Source organism: Gopherus flavomarginatus, chromosome 10, assembly GCF_025201925.1.
Source record: "Gopherus flavomarginatus isolate rGopFla2 chromosome 10, rGopFla2.mat.asm, whole genome shotgun sequence".
Lineage (NCBI taxonomy): Eukaryota > Metazoa > Chordata > Testudines > Testudinidae > Gopherus > Gopherus flavomarginatus.
In genome coordinates, this window is record NC_066626.1 from 9751205 (window position 1) to 9762915 (window position 11711).

General features: G+C 44.9%; 1 protein-coding gene across 2 annotated transcripts; it reads right to left on the reverse strand.

Moving 5' to 3' along the window:
• Positions 1–1672: 1672 nt before the first annotated feature.
• S100B (S100 calcium binding protein B) lies at positions 1673–9991 on the reverse strand. Of its 2 annotated transcripts, XM_050916597.1 has the most exons (3): positions 9722–9920; positions 6844–7014; positions 1673–3584 (listed from the first exon to the last, which is right to left on the reverse strand). In XM_050916597.1, exons 2-3 carry the CDS (start codon positions 6979–6981, stop codon positions 3444–3446), a joined length of 279 nt encoding a protein of 92 aa, XP_050772554.1. In that variant the 5' UTR covers positions 6982–7014; positions 9722–9920; the 3' UTR covers positions 1673–3443. The 2 variants fall into 2 exon arrangements, with proteins under 2 accessions (XP_050772554.1, XP_050772553.1); XM_050916596.1 differs by lacking the exon at positions 6844–7014 and having other exon boundaries at positions 9722–9991.
• Between the last annotated feature and the right edge of the window lie 1720 nt (positions 9992–11711).

The following is an 11711-nucleotide window of genomic DNA, read 5'->3' on the forward strand; positions in this document are numbered from 1 at the left end:
TGTTTGCATAAGACATCTTTTTCTAAGAAATACCCCACAGTCCAGTCCATTGTTAGCATCACACAATCATACAACCCCTGCCAGCTGAACATCTTGATAGTTGATTAATGAGTGTGAGATCTGAATCTCATCACACTTATTATGGGCAAGGAAACTGAGGCACAGAGAGGCTAAGGGACTTGCTTGTAAGTCGAGGCTCCTAAATGACAATCACAGCCTTAGTCACATGCCCTGGCCTCCTCCCAGGAAGGGTAGGTAAATAGGGCTAACACGTAATTAATGCTCCCACCAGCTTGGCATTTTCTTTTTAGGCTTATTTCAATCTGAAGAATCAAAAAGAATGAAGGGAAAACTGCTGACACAATATCAGGTCTAGAGTAGGAAACATATCTCATTAGCAACAATTATGCAGACAGGATCAGGGTGCATACTCTAAGTCTGCTTAGCACCCCTCCAGTGCAACCAAAGCCAGTGAAACTGGCGTCCAGAGGAATTCCCAGGTGCCATATGAATGGTGATGCAGCTTCTATGCCATCCCTCTCCATCAAGCATTGGGGGCATGGCCAGGCAAAAGGGGTTGTGACTGTTCTGATTCTGTAATGGCCCCGGGGGTGCATTGGCAGCTCCATGGCGGGTGAAGCATCCCTGAGTACATCTCAGCCAGTCCAGCAAATCTGGATCAGACTTTTACCCCCACTAGTATAATATGTGATTGAACCATTTTTAGACAAGACCATTCACTTACCATCCTAGCCTGTTTAGTCTCGCTATGCACCGCTCAACAGTTCATGCATTTCAACCCTTATGTGACTGCATATGATTGTATTTACGTGCTGGTTTTACTATGAATTTGTTATAGCTGCATGCAGTACCCACAGGTCTCTACATATAAATTGCATTGAATCTCTATCCCAGTTCATGCAAATCGACAGAACAATGACCCCATAGCGCACCTGTTCTGCTGACTTGGTACTTTATCAGTCAAACAGTACCTGCAAGGGGCAATATGAGTGTATAATGCCTTCAGTTCTTACAGTATATAAACACTATTTGTAAACAGTGTAGATAGAGATAGATGTAACCGCTGAAAGGGTTGTAATTGTCCCTCCGCTGGGGTTTTGATACTTTATGGACAATGCCTAACCCGAGGCTAGAAGGACTGACAGAACCGCCATTTTGGAGAGTCTGATGCCCCACACATCATCGATCCATCTCTGTGCATTTCCCAGCTCACCATTTGTGACAATGCTTGCCACGGTCATCAGCAAGGACTGACCTGGAGACCTCTCACCTAAAAAGGGTCACACATGAACTGCTACTGTTTGTGCTAAAGGACTAAATCCAGCTGGTAGCTGGAGCCTGTAGCAGACTCAAAGGCTTTGTGTGGGACCAGCCACTTGAGGGAGACAAAACCCAAACTGAGCTAATGAGTGACACACACACGTATACTACACTCAGAAACTGCATGATAAAATACCTTTTAGCAGGGCTATACCCACACAGATCCTGCTGCAGGATTAAGGCCTTCATTAGCAATCAAAAGGACTAAGAAATAATAGAACCAAAAATTCCCAAAGATGTAAAAAAATAGGATGGTGGGAACAGTGAATGCTAAATTTACATTTTTCTAAATAATTGAACTTAAACAACAAAACAAAAAAACCCGCAATCACTTGGTTAAAGCTGCTGGTTTAATTTGAATCTGAATGTAGGGCAGTACCTTTCCTACATGCATGTCCCTAGCAAGGTCTCCTTCCACAGCTGCAAGGAACTATAGAAAGAGATATCTTCATTTCCATAAAACATGGGGCATTTTGTAAAATCAAATTATGGAACATTGAAAATGTATAAAGTGAAAAAGAATGCAGATTGAGGTTATATCCAAATACAACATTCAGAATTTGAAACACTATTTCTGAACATCCCAGAAATTATATTTACATATTTAGTATGGAAATCAGGGCCATCCAGATAATAGCTACTTAAAATGACTCCCTAATTTAATTTAATGTTTTACTGTTCAATATTCATTAGTCCAGAATTAAAGTTTAACATTGACCCATTGCTGAGCTATGGGGAAATTTAAATTGTAGCCAACTCTTCGGAGCTGAGTTGCTTGCTTGCAACACGAATTCAGCAGCACATTTTGAACGTTAGGGTATGTCTACACTATGGAGACTATACCAACATTAACTATGCAGCATAGCCCTGTAATGGAGACACAGCCTGCACCAACAACAGGGGGGTTTCTGTAGGTGTGGAAATGAGACCTCCCCGAACATTAGCTGCATCAGTGGAAGAAGCACTCTTCTGTCAACACAGCTGTATCTACACTGGGGGATTATGTCAGTTTTCACACCCCTGACTGAGGTAGCTATGCCAATATAATTTCCTAGTGTAGATCAAGCCTTAGTCTAGAGAGTCAGTATTCTGAGATGATCCATGGAGATGTACATCTTATTCTGACCAGTCAGGATCAGTGGAACAGGAATTTTATAAACATGCTTAAAATGGGTGAAGGATATTAGATTCCTGGATCTATGAAAGGGATACAGGGACCCATCACCAGCACAAAACCCAATACAGTAGCTATATTGCTAGCACAAAACAATAACGTGATAGAATTGTTCTCCTTTAGCCCTTCCTTCCCAGTGATCACTCATTGTAACTTTACACTGGGAACACTGTCTCAATGTACCACTGTCTCCAGCCTCTTTCAGCTCTTCCATTATCACACTAGGTGTATGTGCCCTAACTGCCTCAGCACCTAGTTCTGCTAGGAGTTAAAAAGTAGGAAGACTTAAAAATAAGCGAAAAGGCCTAGAATGTTACCTTGCCGGCCTTTTAAACACAATACCGATGAAGAGAAATAAGCTGCTGAGAAATAAAAATGCTCATGGAAGTGTAGAGTGGCCACTGCGTAATTAGTGCATACCCTCTCTATTGTTTTTTCTCCGTTAGTTTTGCCCACTAGGTCTGATTCAAAGCTCATTGAAGTCAGAAGTCTCGCTATTTAATTCAATGGGCTTTCGATTAGGCCTCTGTTCTCCAGTCCCTTTATTACTTACTAACTGATACCAGCTCCGCTTTTAAAAAACAAAACAAATCTTTACAATAAAACTTGGACACCTGTGGAAGGTCTAACTACTTGCATCCGAGTCTGTGTATATATCTAGTGTGTAGCAGGAGGATGCTGTGCACTTTAATTATAGGTAGGGTATAATACACATGCTGCTTAAGAGCTAGGCAGGCACTGGCAAACAGCCCTTTAAAAGACATTTGTATGTTTCCATTCACAAAGCACACTGATCTTACTAAAACTACTTAGGATTAGCAGACTCACTCCTAGTAGCCCCTAAACCGGTTTGGTCTCTCTACATTAGAATTCATATTCGATCTTTAAAAATCACACACAGCAGGTTCTCAGTTGCTTCTCTGACGTTTCACTCATGTTCAAAGAACTCGTGACAAGCAGAAGTGACCATGGCAATGAAGGCAACAAATTCCTGGAAGTCGCATTCAGCGTCACCATCGGCATCCAGCGTCTCCATCACCTTATCCACAGTCTCCTGGTCTTTAATTTCCTAATCAAAACAAGAAAGAGCAGTTAAAGCTGGTGAACAATGGACAGGGCTGTGAATAAGATGTAGAAGTTCTGGTTCGTAATCTCGTTGTCTTCAAATGGAGCTAATAGACAGTACAGTAGATGTCACCTACTAGGCTTCCAATGGAGCTGACCATACTCTCATCATTCAATGTTTATTCAAAACACATGCATAGAAGCTTCCCTTTCTTAATGTATCCATTTCCCATGCTGCCTTCCAAGCACTGGCATGGGATTGCAATTCCTTATGCAGCTTCCTTGTAACAGAGACCCACATAAACTAGGAACTGTCAGCCACTTGTTTACTGCATTGACCAGTATGTAAAACCACTCTGGAATAATGGTTTGTGTTTCCATGGACGGATTAAGGTGATGGACATTTAAATCTAATGTGACTGGAAACGCTGTAACAGCAGAAAAGAAGCTCGTTCTTAAATGATCAACGCATGGGCCACAATTTGGCTCTTATTCAATATAATAGGAGTGATACCTTAGGGAGAAAGGAGAGGAAGCAGAGGCAGAAAGGATGAACAGGACTGCAAACACATCGTGGCCCTGACATAACCGATCCCTGAACTGAACCCAGTGTGGGTCTGCAAAGAAGAATCATGTCCTCCCGGGATCTTTAATACAAGGACACACAGTACGACATAGGCTACCCCTGGACTCAGAGAATTTGAGTTATTTTCTAGACTGCTGATGTCATGTCAGCTCACAAACGGTTTTCTTAAATAAAGAGATTCAAACATATGCAATATTAAAACTTCTTAAAATATCTTCCAAATAGGAAGTGAATCTGGGGAAGCACAGTTCAACTTTCCCTGCTAGAGGTTAGAAAATTCCCCACTGCCTTCAGTTTCTGTGACTTTGTTCCCAAATCCTTCTCCCGCTTCCCAGGCTTGCGGCACCAATCAGCTGTTTGGCGCAGCAAGCCTGAGCGGGGAGGAGAATTAGAGCACACGCCCTCCCATTACTTGCTGCAGGCAGCCCTCCCCATGCCCCCCTGTGCCCCAGCTCACCTCCACTCCACCACCTCCCCGACTGTGCTTTTTGGCACCCCCAATCACTTGGCACCCTAGGCAGCTGCCTAGTTCGCCTAGTGGTTGCCCCGGTCCTGTCCACATCCCACTTGCAAGAATGGGACTGGCACCTTGGCCCAGATTCAATGGACGTGGGCAGTGCAATGCCTGGGTTAGGCACTGAGGAGCTCTGAACAATGCCTGGGGAGAGAGGCACAAGTCAGCATACTGGTGGGGAGCTGCCAAAACTAGTCAATAGCAGACACCAAGGAGAGGGGTGCCTAAGCCCAGCCGTCTCTAGGATTTTGGCCCCTAAATCCAGGCGGGAGGCAGGGTCCTACCTCAGCTAGGGATCCACAACCAGAACCCTTCCCTGGAGTCAGCATAGAACGGCTGTAGTACACACCTAACTCCACATGAAGCAGAAGGGTGGGGAAAGTCATGGCAGATACCTCCCTTAATTTTAGCCCAGTGATTAGAGCACTCAGCTGGAATGTGGGAGACCTCAGTTCAATTCCACCCCCCAGCTGATGAGGAGAAGGGATTTGATCAGCAGTTTCCCACCTCCACTTCCTAACCACTGGACAAGGAGATAGTCTGACCTGGGGCTCTCTCAATCTCTCCTGTGGAAGCTGTTCCACTGCGTATCAATAACTAAATACACTATGCACTGGGCCGGAGAGAGAGAGTGCGTGACTATAATCCAGGGGTTATGGCACTTGCCTGAGACATGAGAAACCCCTGTTCAAGTGCCTTCTCTTCTTCAGACAGAGGGTGGAACTTAGCCAGGTCTCCCACTGCCCAGCTGAGTGCCCTAACTACAGCGCTGAAGGTTAGAAGAGAGTCTCTACTCTTCCTCCTGCCATGTGTGTGGAGTTATGCCTGGTCGGAGCACCCCTACAGGCAGGGCCATTTTGGTGCCCTATGCAGTGCCCCCACCCGTGGGGGGGAAGGGCAGGCCTCTGCAGGGAGGGGGGGCAGGAGCAGGCTTAGGGGGTAGGGGAAACTGCCCCCCACCCCAGCACAGGCCAGCGGACCAAAGCAGGTTGGGGCCAGGTCACATCACTTCCTGCTGCCCGGTGAGTGCAGAGCGGGCCCAACCTCGCACTCACAGGGCAGCAGGAAGTGGAGTGATCCGGCCCTAGCCCGCTCCGCTCTGCTCTTCTCTTCTGGCTCCCAGCCTTGGGGCTTGGGGGGCAGGGGAGAACTGCCCCCCAGCACTTACTGGTGGTGTGGAGCGAGCTGGGGCTGGGTCACTCCACTTACCGCTGCCCGGTGAGTGCAGGCCCGACCCCTACTGCAGTCCTCAGGGGAAGGGGTGTAATGGGGGCAAGGCTGGGGCAGAGCAGGGGTGGGAGGAGGTGGGGCTGGGGCGGAGCCGGGGGGCCATGAGGAAGAGGCAGAGCAGGGGCTGGAATAGCATGCAGCTGCCTCGGGCACCAGAAAATGTGGTGCCCCAAATTTCCTGGTGCCCCACACAGCTGTGCACTTTGCATATGGATAAGGATGGCCCTGCCTATGGGTGAGCAATGCCTCCCCTCCTTGGGTTTGAGGATGGTGCTGGGTCTTAGGCATGAGACAGGCATCCAGACGCCTGCCTGAAGCAGCAGTACAAATGCACAGAGGCTAAAACGTAGGCACCTAAGGGCCTTTTAGCGCACAAATTTAGGCATCTATAGGATTGGGCATCAGCTGAGCAGGGATTTTGTGGCTCACAGGAACAATTTAGGTAGCTAAGTCCCTTTGGGGGTCTGGGCCCTTGTGCTTTCCCCCACAGGTGACCAGACCTTGATATATACAGTCTGACCCCTCACATACAAGCACCCAGGAAATACTCAGGACAGGCAAATAGATCATTCCATGGAGAGAGAGCTGCCTGCCATCCAGAGGGGATATGCTTTGCCTTCTGAATGCGCTAACTCCCTTTGATTGCCCACCTTCTGAGTAGCTGTTAAATCAGGACAATCTCCCAAGAAACACAGCATAAGACAAAGGCTGAAGTACTGGAACCAGGCCATTGCGCTGAGCCCTTTGACAATCACAGCTTGAGTATATACACTGTTCCCATTGCCACGGGAAGCAGCCTGCTAGCTCAAACTATTTCAGCAAACAAGATGCGAGCTGAGAACTGTCGAAGGCTACAGTAAACATCTTCAGGCATCTCGACATTTGATCACAATAGAGTAAAGGGCAATTCATTGTTCAAAAGGCAATACTCACGCCTAAAAAATGGGGGAGTTCATTGTTAATGAGCTCCTTTAATTCAGATTTCTTCAGCTTGTGTTTGTCTCCCTCCTTTCCCGAGTACTGGTGGAAAGCTTCAATGATGGCAATCATGGCCTTTTCCAGAGCAGACATTGTTACAGTGGCACTCACCTAAAATCAAAGTGACTGGGAGGAAACACAGGGTTAAGCTCAGCATGGGGGGGAAGGGTTAAATGCCTTTTTGCCTGCTCTGTGCAGCAATAAAAACGTTGGACCAACAATGTTATACCACTAGGGCCTGCTCCAAAGCCCATGGAAGTCAATGGAAAGATGCCAATAAATTTCAGTGGGCTTTGGATCAGGCCCCAGATGAACACTCAAGGAAGTCATGGGGAAATAATGCCAGCAAGGAGCCGACCATCTGTGAAAACTTTTCTTTCCATTGATATAGCTTAAGGTTAGGAAACACATGTGGGACATTGCCTAAATGATTGTTCTTACTTTAAAACCTTGGGGAACAAGCAGAATATTTGTATATTGCCAAAATAGAGTCAGCACAGACCTATCCTTAAAAGAAGGTATCCTGCAGTACTAGATGGTCCCTATATGCATTAGCTTATTGCCAGCATCACTAACAAAAAGTAACATTCTGAAGGGAGGATTACTGGGTAACATAGCCATAGGGGATTTGTCAATTTCAACATTACGTTCAAGGAGAGTGCACTGTGGGGCGTTGCGGAGGGAACAGCTGCTATTTGTCTGGAAAATTCACAGACTTCCCTGATATTTGAACACAAGTTTTACACCTTGATCTCCACTTTGGCAGAGTACAATAAATAAATAAAAGCCAGCAGGCTGTTAAAAGACTTAACTAGTCAAAATACACAACCCTCACCAATACATCAGTGATTAACTGAATTTTTTCAGTCTAATGGTACTGACTCCCTTGCTTTTCAGTGGATGGGCCACTAAGCCCCAGAGAAGCATTTCACCCCGAGATGTCGGGGAAGATCCTCAGCACTGACAGAAAAAAGGGGAAAAAAGCAGCAAGTGAAGGTCTGGAAAACAAGGTTTCTTGACAACTGAAGTGCCACAAAACGATTTTCAAATAGATATTTTGGCCAGGTTTTAGTTATATCCAACCTAGCTCTTTAAAATAAAAAATTGTGTCTGTTCAATCCAGAGACTGCTAACAATGTAAAAGAACTAATCTTTGGAACCATCTATGACCATGTAATATAATCCTTTGACAACTACCGCCATTGCTTACATAGGAAAGTATTTTACAGATTTTTAGCTATTTTTAATGCAATTTAACAGTTGGGAACAAGGACAGCCAGCCCTGTGGGAATAGCCAGCTTTCTGCAGACCACCAGGGCTGCTCCATGGACCATTCTTGGTCTGCAGCCCACAAATTGGGAACCACAGACTTGCATCGTTGCCTGAGCAACACATCACCTCAATCATGGTATTTTTTAAGGTTCTGTTTTTTTCACCCTTTGGAGACTGTAAACACATATGGAAAATACTGCCCTCAGTATGAAAACAGTGTCTGTGTCTCTAGTACAGTATCTTTTCCCCAAATTTGCTGCAGAATCACAAGTTCCAGTTTCCTGTGCTGAGATTTATCTATTTAGGTTCTTACTGTAGTATAACCTTGTCTTAGTAAAAAGCCTCTTTTCTTACTTCAGAAGGAAAAAGCCCTTACAATTTTTGTCACATCACAAGAACATGTGTCAGCCAATTAAATAGCAGGGTGGAAATATATATTTACACACGTGTTGTGTAATTCTCTTGGTTTGTAGCATTTGTTACTTCTTATGTTGAGTCTTCTGACCAGCTGATTTGCTCCATTTTCCTGGATTTTGTACATTTTTGTTTACAGTGCTTTACAAATTTCTCTGCAATCATCTTTATTCTCCTGCTTTTTCTTTCTTTTACTTCTCAGATTTGGTTGGATCACTGAAAGGCTCTATCCCCACTAAACCAACAGTCCATTATGAGATCCAGTTTTCATAAGCCCTAAGTGCAAGCAAATATGCTCATTTCCCTTCATTCTGCACTGCTTCTGATAAACTATTTAATATGCTAGCTATAGAATTTAAGTGATTTATATCCTTGTCTCCTGATGTTGATAAATATTTGATTGCAAGGTTTCTTATAGATTTCACATAGATAATGAAACCCCTTTGGAAGATTACAATGTAATGGGAAAAGATGTAAAAAAAACAGCCCAAAAAGCTTCACAGTACTCTGATGTTAAGAAAGGTTTTAGTTAATAAAATTAAATCAGACTTTGCTTTTGTTAGGGAAAAAAACTTGGTGCTTGCAGATCCTTGCTGATGCAAGTCAGCATTGCTCTACTGACTTTACAGGAACTACTACATCAGAGGCTAGGGACTTGCCTCATGATGTAACTCTCTATTATAGACAAATCTTCCTCAACCACAGGAGCAAGAGAACAGGAAAATTGACTTAAATTAGATACAGTTAGTGATCTTTGGAAAAGTTACAGCCATAACTAGCACTGCTCTTCATTTATTCAAATCAATATTCCCTGGGCAAGTTGTAATGGAAATTGCTTGAGAGAGACACAATTATGTTGTATCACTGTCTAATCTGACGATGCTTGCAGCCATAACAAAATTCATGAAAAGTGTGCCTCAACTCTGTTTTGGTTGCTGCTTTTTTTTCTTTTCTTCTTTTCTTTTTTAAAGTGTTTAGTTTGATAAAAGCCCAAAGGTTTGAAGGTTCCAAAGTGAGTAGGGGGGGGGATCACTTCTACTTCAATAATTAGGTTGGTATGTGACCCACCTGCATAAATATTCAGAATTAGCATTTGCTAACAAAGTCATTTCTTTCTAAACACCATAGTATTATTTCTGCTACTCACCTTCCTTCTGTGCCCACTTTTTGCTGGAATCAGAGCAATGTATTCTAAGACAGCAAGGGGGAAGCGTCTGATTTCATCTGTTGGGGAGTGGAGAAGTCCATCGACTAAGATGCAGTGCTTCTGCAGAACAGCAGCAGCCAATGAGGACCTGAGGAGGGGGTGGGAGTAGGAAGCAGGCAGCTGATTCTTGGACCTGATTTCCTGGAATGGGTGGAAATATACACAAGGGTGCATTGAGCAAGCTGTTATCCCACATCAGTTTGCTCTGTGAGCTTCCAACTGATACATTGGTACCAGCGAAAGAAAGATCTCTTGTAAGGAAAAGTAGACAATCAGCTTTTTAATTCCTAACAAGAAGTTTGTCCTGGGTTTCTTGTTATTAACAAAATAAGGGACAGGAATTAGCTAACTGCAATAGAATGTATATGCCAGTCCTCTGGTGACAAAGTGGAGGCAAGGATTAAAACTGGAAGAATGACAGAGGGATCACACATTTATTTTACAATTGTTACTAATGCTAATAACTCTCAATAACAGCAGTGCTGCAGTTGCAGGTCTGCCATACTGTGGGACATCAACCAGAGCCAAGGGAATTAAATTAATTGACATTTTTTAAGGGATGCCAAATGGGTTCAGATAAAATATTGGCTGGACCAATACTTAAAATTCAAACCCAATCTATTTTTAAGTCAAAAACAGTTTAGTTAACTATATCTGTTACATATACACACTTCATTAGCCTCTGTACCTCCTGATCTTGCCAGGCCTGAGAGAAGAAACCCCATGAGAGAAAATGAGTTTGGAATCCTTGCAGGAACAGCCTATCTTAGGGGCTTATATTGCATCTTCCACGTAAAATCGACAGTAATAGCAAAATTCCTAGTGGACTTTGTGGAGTCTCTGGCACTTCTCCTTTTTCAGGGTCAAGACACTGTGTGGGTTTTTTCAGATTTTATTAGTCCCTCTCCCCCCACTCACGCATTTATTTTTTTTTTTTTTTGGATACAGCTTGTGGAGTACAAAGGGTGGTCAGCGTTGTTAGTGTCATTCTTATGATGGAAGGGCTTTTGGTCATAGTAGTCATCAGTACTAAGCCCTTTCCTGCTGAAGAATGGGACTTAGTTGAAATCTTAGAATTCTTCATGTTACTCAAAGTGCTCAGAGCCTCACTAGCACTCCTCTCGGGGCACGAGATCTCCGGTGACCAGAGCATTTCTGATGAAGAACTCCTGTTCTGCTCCTCTTAGCCCTCTGCTTAGAGCGAGTGGGAAGGTCTCAGTACCACCGATGGGGATATCTGTACCTCACTCATGGGGAGTGCTGGAGGCTGGGGTTCCAATCCTGTCTTCCCCTTGGAAGCTCTCGGTGACTGTGCTCTCGACGATGGGACACTGACAGACACAGAGGGTCCCTGTACACGGGACGACTCTGCACCCAGGTCAGAAGCCAGTCTTAAGGTTTGCTCCATCATTAAGAGCCTATACTTAGTATCTTTGTCTCAGGACCTTCCCTTAAAAGAAGTGCAGATCTTTCTGTAACCCCTGTGGAGCTTTCCTTGGTCTCTGTGTGCTTGTAGCTCAGGGCTGGGCACGCTGCCCCTGAGAGAAAGGGGCTTTGAGCAGAGGGTTGGACTAGATGACCTCCTGAGGTCCCTTCCAACCCTAATCTTCTATAATTCTAAAAGGGGGCCAAGGGCAGATGCAGAGGCTGCTGGGTAACCAAGAGGGAGAGATGCTGTTTTGAGCGATGAGGGCCCTGTTGTCTTGGGGAGATAGCAGGATGCCTGGATGGCCACCAGCCACCTGCTCAGAGGAGGAGCAGTGTCTGAGAGACGGGGGAGTTAGAGACCATTGCCAAGTCAGCGCTCAGGAAGAGGAGCTAGCCTGACCAATAGACATGCGATACCTGCCCCCAGGAGCACTGGGAGGGGGGGAAGCCATCTTGGAGGGGTCTTGAGCCAGCCACAGAAAGGGCAGAGCTTGCTGTGGCT

Coding starts and splice junctions, on each gene's coding strand:
- S100B (XM_050916596.1), bottom strand. CDS start 9,955: ATGCACCCTTGTGTATATTTCCACCCATTCCAGGAAATCAGGTCCAAG. Junction 3,585..9,721: donor AAAGTGGGCACAGAAGGAAG/GTGAGTAGCAGA, acceptor TGTTTTGATTAG/GAAATTAAAGACCAGGAGAC.